Source organism: Brassica oleracea, chromosome C9 (genome assembly GCF_000695525.1).
Source record: "Brassica oleracea var. oleracea cultivar TO1000 chromosome C9, BOL, whole genome shotgun sequence".
Taxonomy (NCBI): Eukaryota; Viridiplantae; Streptophyta; class Magnoliopsida; order Brassicales; family Brassicaceae; genus Brassica; species Brassica oleracea.
The window spans coordinates 4108492-4124952 of record NC_027756.1 but is presented as its reverse complement, the minus strand read 5'-3'; the positions used below and the strand labels follow the sequence as shown (position 1 = coordinate 4124952).

The window sequence follows — 16461 nt, the reverse complement described above, 5'->3', positions numbered from 1 at the left end:
ATATTATATTAATAATCTTAACAAAATATAGCTAAAACATTTTGAATGCTATGTTCAACCGATTTTCTTATACCTACAATCAAGGATACTCGAAATGCAATTCCCATTTTTTAGGTATGAAATCAATCAAAGTGATATCATACCTACTAACACAATCTCAATATTCCTTTAGTATCTTTCATATTCTTTAATTAATATTCGATTTGAATATTCCAATTTAAACAATATCATAATTGTATCTTATTTTTCCATATATTATTAGCTATTTAAAAGAAAAAGGAATGATAAATTTATTGGAAAACTTGGTAACTTCTTAGTGCAAAAGACTAATTGTTTTTCTCATATTTATGCACATCTATATTATCAAAATTTAAGTACAAATGAAAATTGTTTGGAAATATATATAGCAGTATAAATCAGAATTGTTTAGAAACATAGATAGCAGTACAAAATAATATTTGCCTATTTTTAAGTGATTTTTTTAAATAGATTTTCATTATATTTTAATCAATTCTAACCACTTCATTTATTATCTTTACTAAATAAATTGACATCATTTACTATAGAAGTACAAAACAAAACTTATTTGTTTTCAATTTTTTTATTTTATCTTACATTTATTTTCTCACTTTTTTAACTACTTCATTAATTAAAGGTAACAATATTAATTAATTCAGTTCGGGTATTTTGAATTTAAACTAAACTTAACCAAAAATAACCAAAAGTAACCATATTACCCTATTTGATTCGAGTTCGATTCGGATATATAAAAAACTAAAAATATTTAAATACTTATACAATTAATTATATTATGACACATATAAAATATATAATACTTATCATGAAAAAAATATCAATTTATAAAAATAAAAATTAACACCCGCACGGACGTGCGGGTTAATCTTTAGTCTAAACTATTAAAACAAGAGTACAAATAGTATTTAACCCTAAGTTTTACTCAATAATTACAAAGGAATGCCATGGATCAAATTTCTATTTTTTGTTAAAATTTTAAAGTTAGATATTTAGGGATTTTATTGCCTAAAACGAAGGCCCTTAAATATTCTATTTTGTGAAAGCTATAATCTCGGAAAAAAAAATTTGTTACTATAGTGTTGGGCTTAATCGAATGCAAGTTGTCAATAGGGTCCAACTGATCTGATTACATGTTCAAATGACACATTTAATTGTCAATATTTTCAATCAAAGCCTTATATATCATTAAATTATTTTGAAAAAAGCGTTTTACCATTTAATATATTCTATTAAAACGTATATATATATATATATATATATATTGACATCAAACTACAGACTCATATTGACTCTGTGAACCACTCCGGAAGATCTTGATCCATGTGAACGACAAACAACGGTTGCTTCCTGACACTGCGTGCTAGGCTATCCGCTCTTAAATTTTGCGTCCTTGGTACATAGATAATCTCTGATCGTGTGAAACCTTCTTTCAGGGTCTTAATATCTTCCAAATAATTTGCAAATGCTGGTCATTCTTCTGGTTCCGAAACCATCTTCACCAACTGAGAACAATCCGTTGCAAACGTAACCTGAAATTGGCGTAAGTTTTTCATGCATTCCATTGCCCCGAGTAGTGCTTCCATCTCTGCATGTAGAGGAGATAGACAAGCCTGAACATTCCTTGCTCCCAACAGCCCATCAAAACCTTCTAAAGTGCTCAGCCAACCTTGCCCGGAGAAAATCCCATTCTCCTTCCAGGAACCATCTGTAAAGCACCATCTCTCCGGAATTGATGGGAGAGTCATAACCTCGACTTGGGATACTATCCTATTTCCGGTCAATACATGTGCGTCAGCCCAAAGTATTGTTTCTGTTTCTGCCAATTTGAGCGTGTCCCTTGGGTCCATGTCCAGATTACTAAAAACTTTATTGTTTCTTCCTTTCCAAATATACCAAAGTATCCACGCAAATTGATGATCCTCTATCGGTGGGGAGACTCTCCAAAAGAGATGATCCACGTTTGTAAAGAGGGAGCTCGTTGGGAAAATAGTTGGGTTTGATGGTATTTTGAAGAGAGCCCAAACCTGAAGTGCTGGAGGACATTCAAATAACACATGGTTGATCGATTCCTCATCCGCTCCACAACGTGCACAACATATGTCTCCTTGTATTCCTCGCGCTTTCAGATTCTTCTTGACTGCTATACAACCTGTAACCAATTGCCATAGAAAATGTTTTAACTTTGGGGGGGCACCGTATTTTCCAACAGAACGCCTTCAAAGCATCAACTGAGGGTCCAAACATTAAAGGTGGTTTTTCCCTGTCTGGATAAACTCGCTCTATTTGATAACCTGATTTAACCGCATACTTCTCATTGTTGTTGAAATGCCATCCATCCCTGTCCACCATCTGAGTTTTACTCAGTGGTATACTTTCTATAATTTTCACATCTTGGGGATCCATCAAAGCCCTGAGTGCTTGCGAATTCCATGTTCGTGAAGTAGAATCAATAAGAGAATCCACTGTTAGCTCTGGGTCGAAATTGTGCTGATTTTTATTTGCTGGTCTCGGGCGAGTGGTTGGGAGCCATGGAACGTTCCATACAGATATAGATGATCCTGATCTCACCCTTTTGATTAGTTTTTTGCTTACCAGAGATCTAGCAGAAACGATACTCCGCCAGCCATATGACGGAGAATAAGAGCGAATCGGTTCCAGGGGTGATGCATTCCTGTAATACCGTCCCTTGAACACTCGGGAAAATAAAGTATTTGGTTTCTCAATCAGGCGCCACAATTGTTTACCAAGCATTGCTGTGTTGAAATCCGTAATATCCTTAAAACCTAGTCCTCCATCCTCCTTATCAAGGCATATTTTATCCCTTGATTTCCAGTGCATGCCTCTTGTCCTTCCCCCTGGACTCCACCAGAATTGTACGACCGCGGTCGTCAGTTTTTTGGCGGTTACCTTAGGCAGACGATAGCAAGACATCACATGGTTTGGTAATGCCGTAACCACATATTTAATAATCACTTCCTTTCTTCCCTTTGTAAAAAACTTGAAGGTCCAACCATTAACTCTATTATTTAGTCGGTCCTGCACAAAGCTAAAAACTTGTATCTTGGATCCCCCCAGATTTTCTGGAAGACCTAGATAGGATCCCATGCCTCCAAGGTTCTGGATTCCCAATATATCAATTAACTCATGTCTAGCTGATTCCTCAATTTTGTGCCCAAATTAAATCGAAGACTTATCAAAGTTTATAAGCTGACCTGATACAACCTCATAGTCCTTTAAGATCCTAAGGATGGTTTGACATTCTTCTTTTTGAGTTTTACAGAAGAAAAGACTATCATCCGCAAAAAGCAAATGAGATATCGATGGACATGCTCTAGCTACCTTCATTCCTGTTAAGTGTTTCCCTCTTTCTGCCTTTTTAATATTTGCAATTAAGGCCTCAGTACATAGAATAAATAAATAAGGTGATAAAGGATCCCCTTGCCGTAAGCCCTTGTGTGGGACGATAAGACCCCGTGGTTGACCATTCAGTAGGACTCGATATTGAACCGATGATATACACTCCATCATTAATGTAATCCAATGAAGATCAAAACCCATCTTCTGTAATAGAGCTTTGATAAAATCTCATTCCACTCTATCATACGCTTTACTCATATCCCTTTTAATTGCCATATATTTTCCTTGGCATGCCCTATTAGTGCTTAATCCATGAAACATTTCCTGAGCTATAAGAATATTACCAGAAATCAACCTTCCTGGCACAAATGCCGACTGGGTTTCTGATATGAGGGAAGGAAAACATATATTCAACCGCTGACACAGAACCTTCGAGATAATTTTATACCCAACATTACACAGGCTAATTGGCATCAGTTCTGTCATCCTTGTAGGCCTCTCCATCTTTGGGATCATACAAACATTAGTAATATTTAACCTCGGATCCAGTATTCCAGTAACCAAAAAATTATTCACCATGTCTACTAAATCCTTTTTAATAATATTCCAGGAGTGTTGAAAGAAAAGAGCTGTCATGCCGTCCGGTTCTGGTGCCTTCTCTGGGTGCATCATAAACAAGGCTTCTCTAACCTTGTTCTCCGTCGCTACTCTCAACAGTCGTTGATTCATCTGAGGAGTGATACCCGGTGTTACTTCTGTAAGGAAGTCATCAAACTCTATTGGAGAAGTGGTAGTAAAAAGTTCTTAGAAATAGTCTACTGCCACTTTTTCCACACCCGTATCCTCCGTAATCCAATTCCCCAAAGCATCATGTAAACCCACAATCCTATTACGGACCCGTCGTTGCTTAGTCAAAGCATGGTAGAATTTTGTATTGAGGTCCCCAGATGAGTACCACGTATTCCTACTTTTCTGGTGCCAATACTCCTCTTCATCTTTGTATGCATCTTGCAACTTCCTCGAAACCTCTAAAATTTCTTCCTGAGACCTAGAATTATCTGTTTGTACCTCCTCAAGAGCTTTCTGTAACTCATTAATTTTTACCTTTCCATAAGGTGGATTATTTTTCCGCCATTTAGCAATTTCGTGTCGACAATTGCTATTTTTTTCCACTATCTCAATTTCACTTCTTTCACTATAATCTGACCAGCCCATTGTAATTGACTCCGAAAGACCTTCTTTTCCAATCCATCTTTTATCAAAACGAAATTGCCCTTTTCTCTTGGTGACTTTATCTTCTAGATAAGCCACCACTGGGCGATGATCGGATGCCACCATCCCTAAATATTCTGTATAAGAACATGGAAACAGAGTATGCCACTCCTCATTTGCTAAAGCTCGATCTAGGCGACATCTTATCGTCACTACCCCTTTTCCTTTTCCTCTTCTCCCTTGCCATGACATTTTATTTCCCCGAGCCGGAAATTCCAATAAACCAGTATTCCTTATCATATTATTAAAAAGAATAAATGAATCCGCACTCTGCAAAGATCCTCCATCATTTTCATGATTTCCAGTTATCTCATTTAAATCACCAATGATGAACCATGGTTTCGATCGCGAAAGCCCATATCTAGTCAAATGTTCCCATACTTGTTCCCTTAACTTTGGAACATGATCACCATACACAAACGTAAGATAAACCTTCTTCCCATGAGCCACGGCTTCCACATCAATCATTCTATTACTAGAATATAAGACTTGGGTCTGAGACTCATTGTTGTAAAAAAGCGCTAAACCACCACTCCTGCCCACAGGATCTACAATAACCAAATTATCAAATCCAATATGTGCTTGGAAGTCTTGAACAAACTTTGAATCTTGCTTTGTTTCAGATAAAAATAAGAAATCTGGTTTATGTTTATGCTATATCTCCCTTAGATAACTTATGGTCCACTTACTTCCCATACCTCTACAATTCCAACTAAGAACTCTCATTTAAAAATATAAATAAACTCCCAAGAGCTAGCTAATTTGGGTTTAATGATACCCTGAAATCTCCACCACCAAAGAACAATAAGCCACCAAACTTTCAAAATACCCATCATAGCAGACGCCTTCAAAAAGAAAATAATAAGCCTTTGCCCTACTCCAAGTATAGACATTGTTGCCAATTCCACCTCACCATATAACTTCAAGCCAGTAAAAGCCATAATACAAAATAATAATAATCTAATAGTACATGCACATAATGATAAAAGTGCAGCTCTTTGCTGACATAGTATCCAAAGGCCATTCCTATTTATCACCGGGTCCTCGTCGATCCCAACAACTGGCATCCTGGTTTTACTAGGAGCCGTGAAACAAGACCAAAGAAAATAAGCCAGTAACTTCATTATTTTTCTATTTATAATATGTGTATTATTAATACAAATCTCAATTTTCCAATCCATCTTTAATCCATGACACCAAAAACCAAACATCATAGGAAAGAACCCAATATTTATCCTACCAGAAATCCTCACTAAGCAGCTGACGCACCATGACTTCTCATTCCTCCTTAGCACCATCAACAAACCATATATGTTCCCAACCATAGAAATATTACATGTCTGTGTCGCCATGAAAAAGAAGCTCAAGACCTTCACCAACTCCAAGCCTCTTGTCTGCAACTGGTTTAAAGAGACCAGTTGAAGAGATTGACACTTTGCCGCGTGAGCGTACGACTCGATCCTGAGCCCCATCCAAGTACCAAAATACCATGTGACACCATTTTTTCGGTCTTGGCTCCCATAAAGTCCAAAACATCCAAGTAAAACTGCATCAGTAATCATTATCCAAAGGATTAAAAATGTTAAAACAAAATGTACGGAACCACTAAGACACATAAGCCTTTTAACCCAATCATGATATAAGAAAAAAATCCTCCTCATTAGCACCCTGAGACCATCGCATTAGCCCCATATCATTCAAAGCAGACCCCACACCCATTACAGTAACCATTGTCACTTGGCCGAACTGGCTCCTCCCCATATTCTTGTCTAATGAAACCATTATCACCGAACTTAAAGACGCAAGATGCCATCCTCGAGCTTGAGACACTTTTCTTATATCTTCGTACCAATAAGTATCATGCCAAGAAAACAGTGCATATAAATAGTAAAACCTGATTCTAAAGCTATCTCGTGTCCAAGCAAAATAGAACACTACACTTCCAAAAGCAGCAATGAGAACAGGACACTTACACCAGCCATAACTCAATATTAAGAAAAAAAACACGTAAGAATCTGTTGGACCACCAAACCTGCCCTCTTCTGCTTGTGTCCTTCAGTAAACCTTGAGTTGGGAATAATATCGTGAAAGTTTGAAGAGCCCTTGTCATCCACGAATACGTGATCAGCCGCACATGACCCTTCCTACCCGATCCACCCCTATCTCCTCTCTTCCAACCTAGGAACCGCAAACCTCTGCGGATAATGACCATCAATCCAAATCCCGATCTACTACCAAAAGTTTCCCTATCCTCCTCATCCCTTGTAGCCTCTCCTCTTAGTAAATTGAAGGTTACCAACTCCAATCCTTCTAAGAGATTATCACAACCCCTCAAATCACCTAACCAGATTTCCCGAGATCGATTAAACCCACAGAATCCTCATTAACCCGCGACTCCTCCTCATCTTCCCTGTAGCATAGAGCCCTCTCTCCACCCTCTTGGATCCTTCGTCGATCCGTAACTCGCCACCGTGAAAAACTCATCTTGGAACCCTAGAAATCGCCTTCACGTATATATATATTATTGTAAGAAATAAATATTCCATTTATAATATATATAACAACGAATTTAATATATATATATATATATATATATATATATATGGAACTTCAAGTAATTTAATTCTTATTGTGTTAATAATTAATTTTCCCTACAAAAATATATTCAATACATTTGCGTAAGATATATTATCAAAATAAAATCTTTTTATAATATTGAAACATTTATAATTTTTCCTGTGTCCTAAAATAAGTAGTATATTTATATTATATAATAACATAATAATGTTTTTAATTAAATATATCAGTGTACAAGAATAATATAGGAACAAAAAACCTCTAAATATTTATTTAACTATTGCATTATTTATCATTTGATCTGCGGTAAAAAGTACAATGTATACAGAAAAATTAAAGTTATAGAATAATATAACAAGAAATAATAAAATATTTGGTTCCATTGCAATATAATGATATTCATATACAACAAATATATATTTCAATAAATTTTAAAGAAACATTTGTGCGGGCGCTCAGATCAAAATCTACTTTAAAATATACACAAAGAAATCTAGATCTTAGGGTTTAGAGTTAAGGGATAGAAAATTGGGAATAGAGTTTAGGGTTCAAAAAATAGTTTCAAAAAGTATTTTCGAATTTCAAAAAGAAAACTTGAAAAATAAAATAAAATAAATTTTCAAAAAAAAATCAAAAAATTATAAAAAATTTCGAATTTGAAAATATATAATCTAAAACTATAATTTTTTTAAAAACTTATTTATTTATTTATTTGTATTTATATATCTAGGGTATAAGAGTTTTTTTATCAATTAAAAGAAACATTTTGGTCATTTTTCTCCTTAAAATTTTTTTTCGTGACAAATGTCTATTTAGGACAATTTCCCATAAATTTATCTATATAAAATTTTAAATTTCATAAAATTACTTGTAGAATAATATTTAATATTTATAATGGAGTATTCCTTTTTTGATGTATCTAAATCTAACAATATGACTCATATGTAATCAACATATTTAAAATATTATATAGTTGGAAAACGATTTCGCGTTAAAAGAGATATTACTCAAACATATCAATGATTCATTTTTTGTCGAAAGTTTGAAATGGCGCATGGATCAATATTTGTTTCCAACATGTAAACTATTTCACAATGGTCGTTATAAAAAAATTAAAATATGATAAATATTTAAAATATTAACTTATAAATATTTAAATAATAATTTTATATATAAAAGTTAAAATAAATACCCGCACGGGTGTGCGGGTCAAACTCTAGTATAGATTAACACTGAAACACAAAAACAAGCTCTGTGCCATATAAGAAAAATAAGTGCTTTAAAACCTAGTGTATTTTTTGTTAAATTAAAAGATAGTGTATTTGTTTTTTTTTGTTGAATAAAATTAAATTTAATGGCTTCATAATTTGATTTAATATTCAAACACAAAAACACCAGCTAGGCTGAGTAATATTATATTGAAAATAAGTGATATTCATATCCATATATAATTTAATTACACTAATAAAAGAAGATGAGAAAAATCAACTCAGGAAAATGTAAATCCCCCAAGCGAACTAATCCTCGACTTCATACACTTGATAAACTCAGAAAATGCATGTGGATGATGATGACACAGGCATATCAAGAAAAGAGTACAAGATCAACAATGCAAAAGATAGTCCAACATATTTTCAGACTCCATTTTCAGCTTCAGCTTTCTTATCGTTGCATACACACATGCTCACCGGTCGCACGACTGTGTTGACTGCTATTTCAGGAGATCCCACTAGCGTACCTAGCTTCAACATATTGATGCTCACTTCCGGCAACTTAGCAGCTTCGAGTTCATTCTCCACCAAATCCGACGGCGTTTTGCAGTATTTGAAAACCACGTAAAGTATCATTTGAAGTGCACCGAGAACAAACCCAATCACGTTAGGGAACTGCGAAGTCGACACATGAAAAGGTTATTTAGTGCTCAAAGCATTATAACTACTTTTTTATTTTTATATATGTACTTTACCCTTTATTGATCCACGTCAAATTATAATATAGTTACAAGCAATATACAATTCCATGTGTTATAGAACTCTTTTTCAAAAGATACAATCTTTACGGTTTTTCTTTTGAAAAAACAAAAAGTGAGTATCTTTAACGTTTTGTGGGATATTATAAATGTAAAACGACAATAATACCAAACAAAAGGGTTATACTTTTTTGTGAATCCATGTCTCTATGATTATAGCTTTCGTGTATATGCTCAGCTCAGGTGCATAGAAACAAAAGCAACCATTTTCACGTAACTAATGATGAGGATTATGATAATGATTATGATGACTTACAGCAACGTAGATATCTCTAAGAGCAAGACCATAAAGGAGCCAGACGACCGCACTGATGGTGAGTGTCAAGGATAAGCTAAACGGCATGTACTCCACACTTTTTGTCTTTATAACCGTTCTCTGTATATATTACAAAATTAATTCATTAAATCAATTAAAACATATTTTCATTTACTATATATGTAACACTAGCTAGAGTCTAGTGTAATATACTTACGATAATGCTAAGCGGCGCAGCGAAAACGCAAACAGAGAATCCGACACAGATTCCTCCGATGATCTTCGCACGTGTGGTTCCTTTTGCTAAGAATTGGCAGAGAAGGAGAATCAAAAAGAATCCTCCAAAGTTCATTAGCAACAAGAGTTTCACCGTTAACATCTGCACCAAAATACCAATACATGATACATTAAAGATCACATTAAAAAAATATCACATAATCAAAGCCGAATATTCTAGGCACAGATGAATAAAACATTTGCCTTACTACTCAAATTTTAAAGAGCTATCGTACATATGTCGTATGACTTTTAAATTATTGATTTTTAAATTAAATTAACCAAAAAATGTTTATAATTCCTTAAATCTCAGATCCGAGTTTGCACATAATTAGATATAATATATATCACATAGATTGGTAATGACTAATGAACATACTCGTGCTTCTTTGGTGGCGAAGGCAACGAATATGGCGATGTAGATGGTTTCAATGACGCAACCAAAGGAGTTGATGGTGACGAGAAGGAAGACATCTTTCTTCTGTGTAGCGTAGTAAAGCCAAAGCATCGCGCTGAAGAGCGCCATCACATACGGAAGAGATTGAAATCCTTCTGTGGTTTTCTTCTTACAAATCCTATAGAACGTTGGCCTGCACACATATCGAAACAACTAATTGGTTTGGTTTTTTATATCATATGATCATTATAGTTCTAGCTAGCGAGATAGTAACATAAAGCATATGTGCTGAGATATTTAGAAAAGTTTTAGTGAGGTAAAGATGTAACTACTTACACGGGAGAGAGGAAAACAGCAAAGGAAATGAGGTTTCCTGAAAATTAAACCGATTACAATGGAAGTATAATTTTATTAGACATACTGGTTTTAAAACCTGGATGTAGGTTATGATAATATTAACTCTGATATAAAAGGAGATAAGTTCATACCGAGCAAACCGAAGGCAAAGGCCCATGTGTTATGAGTGTTGAAGATAGCCATGTATCTTTGTTTTCGAGTTTAGGTTTTAGCTTTGTATGTGTTTCTCTTCAATCAAAAGCTGATGGCACGGGTTTAGCATTTGGGAACTTCAAGTATATATAGAGGGAGAAAGTCTTAAGAAAGAATATTGCGGATATGTATGGAAAAGAAAATATAAAATAATGGCAATCATAATAATTTTCATTTTAATATATAAATTCTTGAAAGTATTTTTTTCTCTTTGTAGGTGTACAACAGATGTCCTTAGAAAATCATTCGCAAAACCAATCCACTCTAATATAACTTTTCATAAATAATGCATGGCGATTTTGGTTTAAAGCCAACTCTTTCTTTTTAAGGGTTTTATGTCTAGATTCTACCTATTTCACATATATATATGCATTTACTTATAACGTAGTATCACGCTATTTTTCTACGGTTTATACCTTATCGTTTATTAGATAAAATTATGAGGCTCATGCTTAAATTACGTCTCTAAGAAAATAGTTCGCGTGAGTCGTGACACTACGTACTTATCATCTAATTAACTTTCTCAGTTAGTTTTTCGTTCTTACTTTTTTGCCGTTTCTCAATCATTAACAGTTTGTCTATACGTACCTAAGTTTCATAATTCAACAAAAAGTTAATGATATATGTTCTTCAATTTTCACGTTTGTTTCATTTAACAATATATTCACGTTTGTCTTACTTTTCAGAAAGGAAAATAAACCAAGCGTAAGAGAGATAGACTGCATAACAAGAAATTGTGACTATTTATTTTGGTCAAGAGTTATTAATTTATACAGTATAATTCTTAGTTTTTAAATACTAACTAAAGGAATAGAAGTCCCCTTTATTTAACAGTTGGCCGATAAAATCATTCAAATACATCGGATAAACTTTAAACTTCAAGATACAGATGAACTTTCTTCATAAAAAAGGAAGTTAAGATATGATTTTGGCTTATGGGTATTAGATATAAAGTGTCACGCATCGGAAGTTGGAACAGATACTAAGTAATATATAAGATTGATGGACTAGTCCACTTATCACCAATTGGTTTTAGGTTGGAAGTCCATCTACCTTAACATGGTATCGAGTCCGATTTACGCAGTAATCCGGCCCACATCGATATGGCTCAAAGTTGGCCCATCGATATTTGTCCGAGCATTCCGAGATTGATTCTCAAATAGTCATCATCTCGAAGGGTTGTATTAGACACAAAGTGTTCCACATCGGAAGTTGAAAGGGATCATAAGTAATATATAAGATAGATTGACCACTCCATTTATCACTAACTAGTTTTAGGCCGTAACCCATCTAACTTAAGAATTGGTGCAAGTTATTTTAGATAGGTTCCAACATAAAATATACAAAAAAAAAATTAAGTCTAGAATACAAGTAACTAGTGAAGGTTAGGACCTCAAATAAGGTTATTATCATGATTCAGGGTCACAAGTTTCTTTAAAAATCTAGAGTTCAGCTGGCTAGTGTGCTATAAAATGAAGAAGTTGAGGGGTTTCCAAACTCACCCTTAACTTTTTCTGGAAATTTATCATATACAAAGCCTAAATTTATCTTGTTAAAAAAATATTTATCTTGTTTGGGGGCATTACATTTTCAGATACGGTTTTGACAGTAGGTTGAAGCGTCTTTCGTGATTCCATGCGTCACGTATTTAATCATCTATTCAGAAATAGTTAAATCTATTCGTTGTCATGAGTTTATCATTGTTTATGATAAACATGATAATGTAGTAGGTGAAAATAAACTCCAATAATTCATAACTAATAGGACAAAAGAACAATATCATGAACTTCATTTGTATAGTTTTAGCCTAGACCGAATTTTAAAGGTCACTTAAACGTATCCATTTAGGTTAATTAGTAACTTGTTATGCTTTCACATGGTTTTCATTTTTCAAAGAGTTTATTCTTTTAGGGTGGTTTCTTTCTCTAGTAAACGTTATAGATGAAAATGACACTGATTCAACAGAAATTATTCAAATTACATAATGACGAGATTGTTCATTATGTTAAAATATGGACTAACAATTTTTTTGACACTATGTAAGTGATGATCAAATATCTAAAATTAACACTACAAAAAATGATTAGTTGGTATATGATTATAAATGATTTTAACATCAAAGTTTCAGTGATAACCACAGGTGTGTAGGTAAATGGTTAAACGCAGGGGTTGGTCATGTTGTGCTCTTAGTTCTAAATTTGTCCAAATTCCTCTTAGTTAACAAAAAGAAAAATCAATAATATATTTTCCATAATAATATATTTCATATCTGGTGACGAGTTTGAGTTAGAAACGTACAGTCACGACCCACGTATTGCGTTCAAGCATACCGTTAAGTTTCTGCTTTGGACCTCATATCGCTCGTTCTAGTTACCTTCATTTCGCATAGATCACTGCTCTTTAAATTATCTTCAAAAGTGTTAAAAGTAATTAAATAGAACTAAAGTAATAAAATTTGCTGTGCTTTTGCTTTATAGATATTAAAGTGGTCGGTGGGACTATGGTATATGAAAATATCTATATGGGCTAATAGATATTTTCCCTTTCGAATCTAAATAATTCATTAGATCGAGAAGTTGGTCATAAACTGGTCCTTGATCCAGCGTTAATCTATATCTATATATATATATAAAGTAGACTTTTCTCTCTTTTTAATGTGGAAGGGGGATTTATTGACATGTGTCCTTTTCTTTTTGTCTTTTTACATTTTAGATCCTTCTTCTTTTACACTATTGCAATTTGGTTCATTATTTTCTAATTATGCACTATCTAATCTTTCTCACACTAACTATCATCATTTGAAGTTTGATAATCTATTTTATTGTTCAAAAAATTGCAAAACGAATAAAGAAATAAGTAAAAAAATATAAATGTATTTTAATATTTAATTTATTCATTGCTAAAAATAACATAAACTTTCGCAATTTTATTATTTTTTACTATTTTCTATTATTTCATTTACAACTATATATTTATCTTAATATTAACCAAACTAAAGCAAAACACATAATCTAAACATAAAACCTCCATAATCATAGAGAAAAAAATACCAAAGTAACACTAACTCAATAAAGGTCCAGAGCTCAAAGGCGATCAAGAGGGACATACATAACGAACGATAAGGACAACCACCAACTAAGAGGAAAGAATCACCTCACAAACTAAACAAGCACAAACAAGACGTCTATGCAAGTGAAGAACCACAAAACTCTGAATAGAAGGGACCAAAGCTCCAAGAGACTAATACCACACACTTATACTAAGGGAAGCAAGGGAAGAAGAGAACAACCTGAGTGAGGGAGAGCGGAAGCCAACCCCCGAGAAACCAGAGCCCAGACTTGAGACCAGAAACAATCTTCCAAATCTATAGAGCATATTTGGAGGAGAACACTATCCACGAAGCAGGAAGAGACATACATAGCGAACGATAAGGACAACCACCAACTAAGAGGAAAGAATCACCTCACAAACTAAACAAGCACAAACAAGACGTCTATGCAAGTGAAGAACAACAAAACTCTGGATAGAAGGGACCAAAGCTCCAAGAGACTAATACCACACACTTATACTAAGGGAAGCAAGGGAAGAAGAGAACAACCTGAGTGAGGAAGAGCGGAAGCCAACCCCCGAGAAACCAGAGCCCAGACTTGAGACCAGAAACAATCTTCCAAATCTACAGAGCATATTCGGAGGGGAACATTATCCAAATCTGGAGTGGCAAACATGGCGAAAGGGAGAGTCACATAGACGCAAGCAGCCATGAAAGTTGCAACGATATGGGGGAACATAGATGGAAGGGTAGACAAAATGAAATCATTCAATCACGGAGCCGTCCTCGAGCTATAGAAGTCAGATCACCAAAAACCATATCTTGAAAACTAAGACGAGAAATGACTATCGATGGTAAGTCAACGACGAGGAAAACAACTTCAAAGACGACTAAACTTTGACCCAATCCAAGGAGATGCAGTTCCTAACATAAGCCAAAATCTAAGGAAAAAGAGGAGAAAAAGGTGAGGAAAAACAAGAGCACATATGTGAGTCTTTTTCGGTGATGGCGAGAATCACATCATAACGGAAAGGTAAACGAAATGTATAGATGGTGACGGCTCAATGTAAAAATATAGGGAGAGAGCACAAAACATATTTAAAAGGTAATGTTCAAATAATTAGAAAAAATATTAATTTTTACCCTGAAACTATTAGCTTTAAATTCAACAAATACTTAAATGTAAAATTATTGAAATTCAATATGCATTACATCACAAACTCACTCCACCACTAATAAGGTACTATTATACCCACACCAACACACTATTAAAAAAACAAACACATAATATGTTAGCATATCACCTATTACTACATAACATAATAAAAATACCAAATAATGTTCTTAGCAAATAAAGACGATCACATAATATGTTAGCATATCACCTATTACCAAATAATGTTCTTAGCTATATAATCCGAAAAATAATAAGTAACAACAATAAAACAATATTTTGCGCGAAGCGCGGACATGCCCCTAGTTATAATAATAGTTGAGTTTTTGTTCACTCCTCGGCGCTTTGTGGAATCCACTTCAAAAAAGTGTGAAAAAGTGTCAAACTCATGGCTCGAATCCGGGTTATTGAGATATAAACACCAACATTTATACTATTAAGCTAAATGATACTTTGTACATTAATAACCAAACCTAATATATATTTATGAAAGTCAGAAGCCCTTGCTTCTTCGGCTTCTTCTGAGGGTCGGACCTACAAGTGTATTATGGGTTTCATTTTTAAATGAGATTCATCACATTATATGAAAAAGCTTAAGTTTGCAACGATTATGGTTTTCCTATATTGTAAATTGTTGTCGTTTAACATGAGTTCGGGTTCTTTTCATCATTGTCTCAAACAAGTCTGAGTTACAGAGTTGCGCCGTGTGTGTTCGTAATCTATTTTTTTCACCATTAAACTCTTTATCATGTCCCCATCTTAAATCGCTTTATCATAAATGTTCCTGATTTGTAGCCCTCTGTAAACCATATATATATATGATTCTCATCTTTGATGAATCCAATCTGCATCTACACAAAATTCATTGATTCCTCTCTGCCTCTCCAGTTTCTCAAACCGGCGTCCCGGCGTCCGTCACTCAACCTTCGAGTCTTTCTGTCTTGGTCGTAGTAGTCAGAGCATAGCCTCTGGCTTCCTCTGCTTATGGGATTCCCTGAACTTCAAGAAAGACATGGAGTTTGTGGGAATCACGGTTATCTTCCTTGATGAAAAGGTAAGTTAATCTTCGATCTATTATACTTATTTAACATAATTGTTTTAATTTATTTCCTGATTCTTTGTTGAATAATATTATTTGTAGATTCCGTGATTCATGGGTTTACTCCCGTCGGACGTGCTAATCATTACAAGCCATCTTTGAAAGCATGTTCCATTGTGAAAGTCAGTCATTTTGAGGTTGCTAGGTGCTCAAGCATGTACAAGATAACTGATCATCCATTCTTCATTCGTTTCATCTCACTAACCATTATTGATGAAGTCATCACGGGTGCTCCTGAGATCAATTTTCAATCAAGATTATACTGTTCGACAATCTCTAAGTGATTGCGAACACAAACCTAGAACTCCCAGGTATATTATCATATTGCATCTGGGTTTATATTATGTTTTGATATCATAACTGATATTTAAACTCACAGATGTGGTTGGG

The 16461-nt window shown here is 34.2% G+C and overlaps 1 protein-coding gene across 1 annotated transcript; it reads right to left on the bottom strand.

Moving 5' to 3' along the window:
- Window positions 1-8657: 8657 nt before the first annotated feature.
- Window positions 8658-10843, bottom strand: LOC106316271 (bidirectional sugar transporter SWEET12-like). The gene is made up of 6 exons (XM_013754147.1): window positions 10689-10843; window positions 10537-10573; window positions 10183-10393; window positions 9745-9906; window positions 9528-9647; window positions 8658-9128 (listed from the first exon to the last, which is right to left on the bottom strand). Exons 1-6 carry the CDS (start codon window positions 10738-10740, stop codon window positions 8877-8879), a joined length of 834 nt encoding a protein of 277 aa, XP_013609601.1. The 5' UTR covers window positions 10741-10843; the 3' UTR covers window positions 8658-8876.
- Between the last annotated feature and the right edge of the window lie 5618 nt (window positions 10844-16461).

Coding starts and splice junctions, on each gene's coding strand:
- LOC106316271 (XM_013754147.1), bottom strand. CDS start 10,740: ATGGCTATCTTCAACACTCATAACACATGGGCCTTTGCCTTCGGTTTG. Junction 10,394..10,536: donor GCTGTTTTCCTCTCTCCCGT/GTAAGTAGTTAC, acceptor ATATGTGTGCAG/GCCAACGTTCTATAGGATTT. Junction 9,129..9,527: donor TTAGAGATATCTACGTTGCT/GTAAGTCATCAT, acceptor TCGACTTCGCAG/TTCCCTAACGTGATTGGGTT.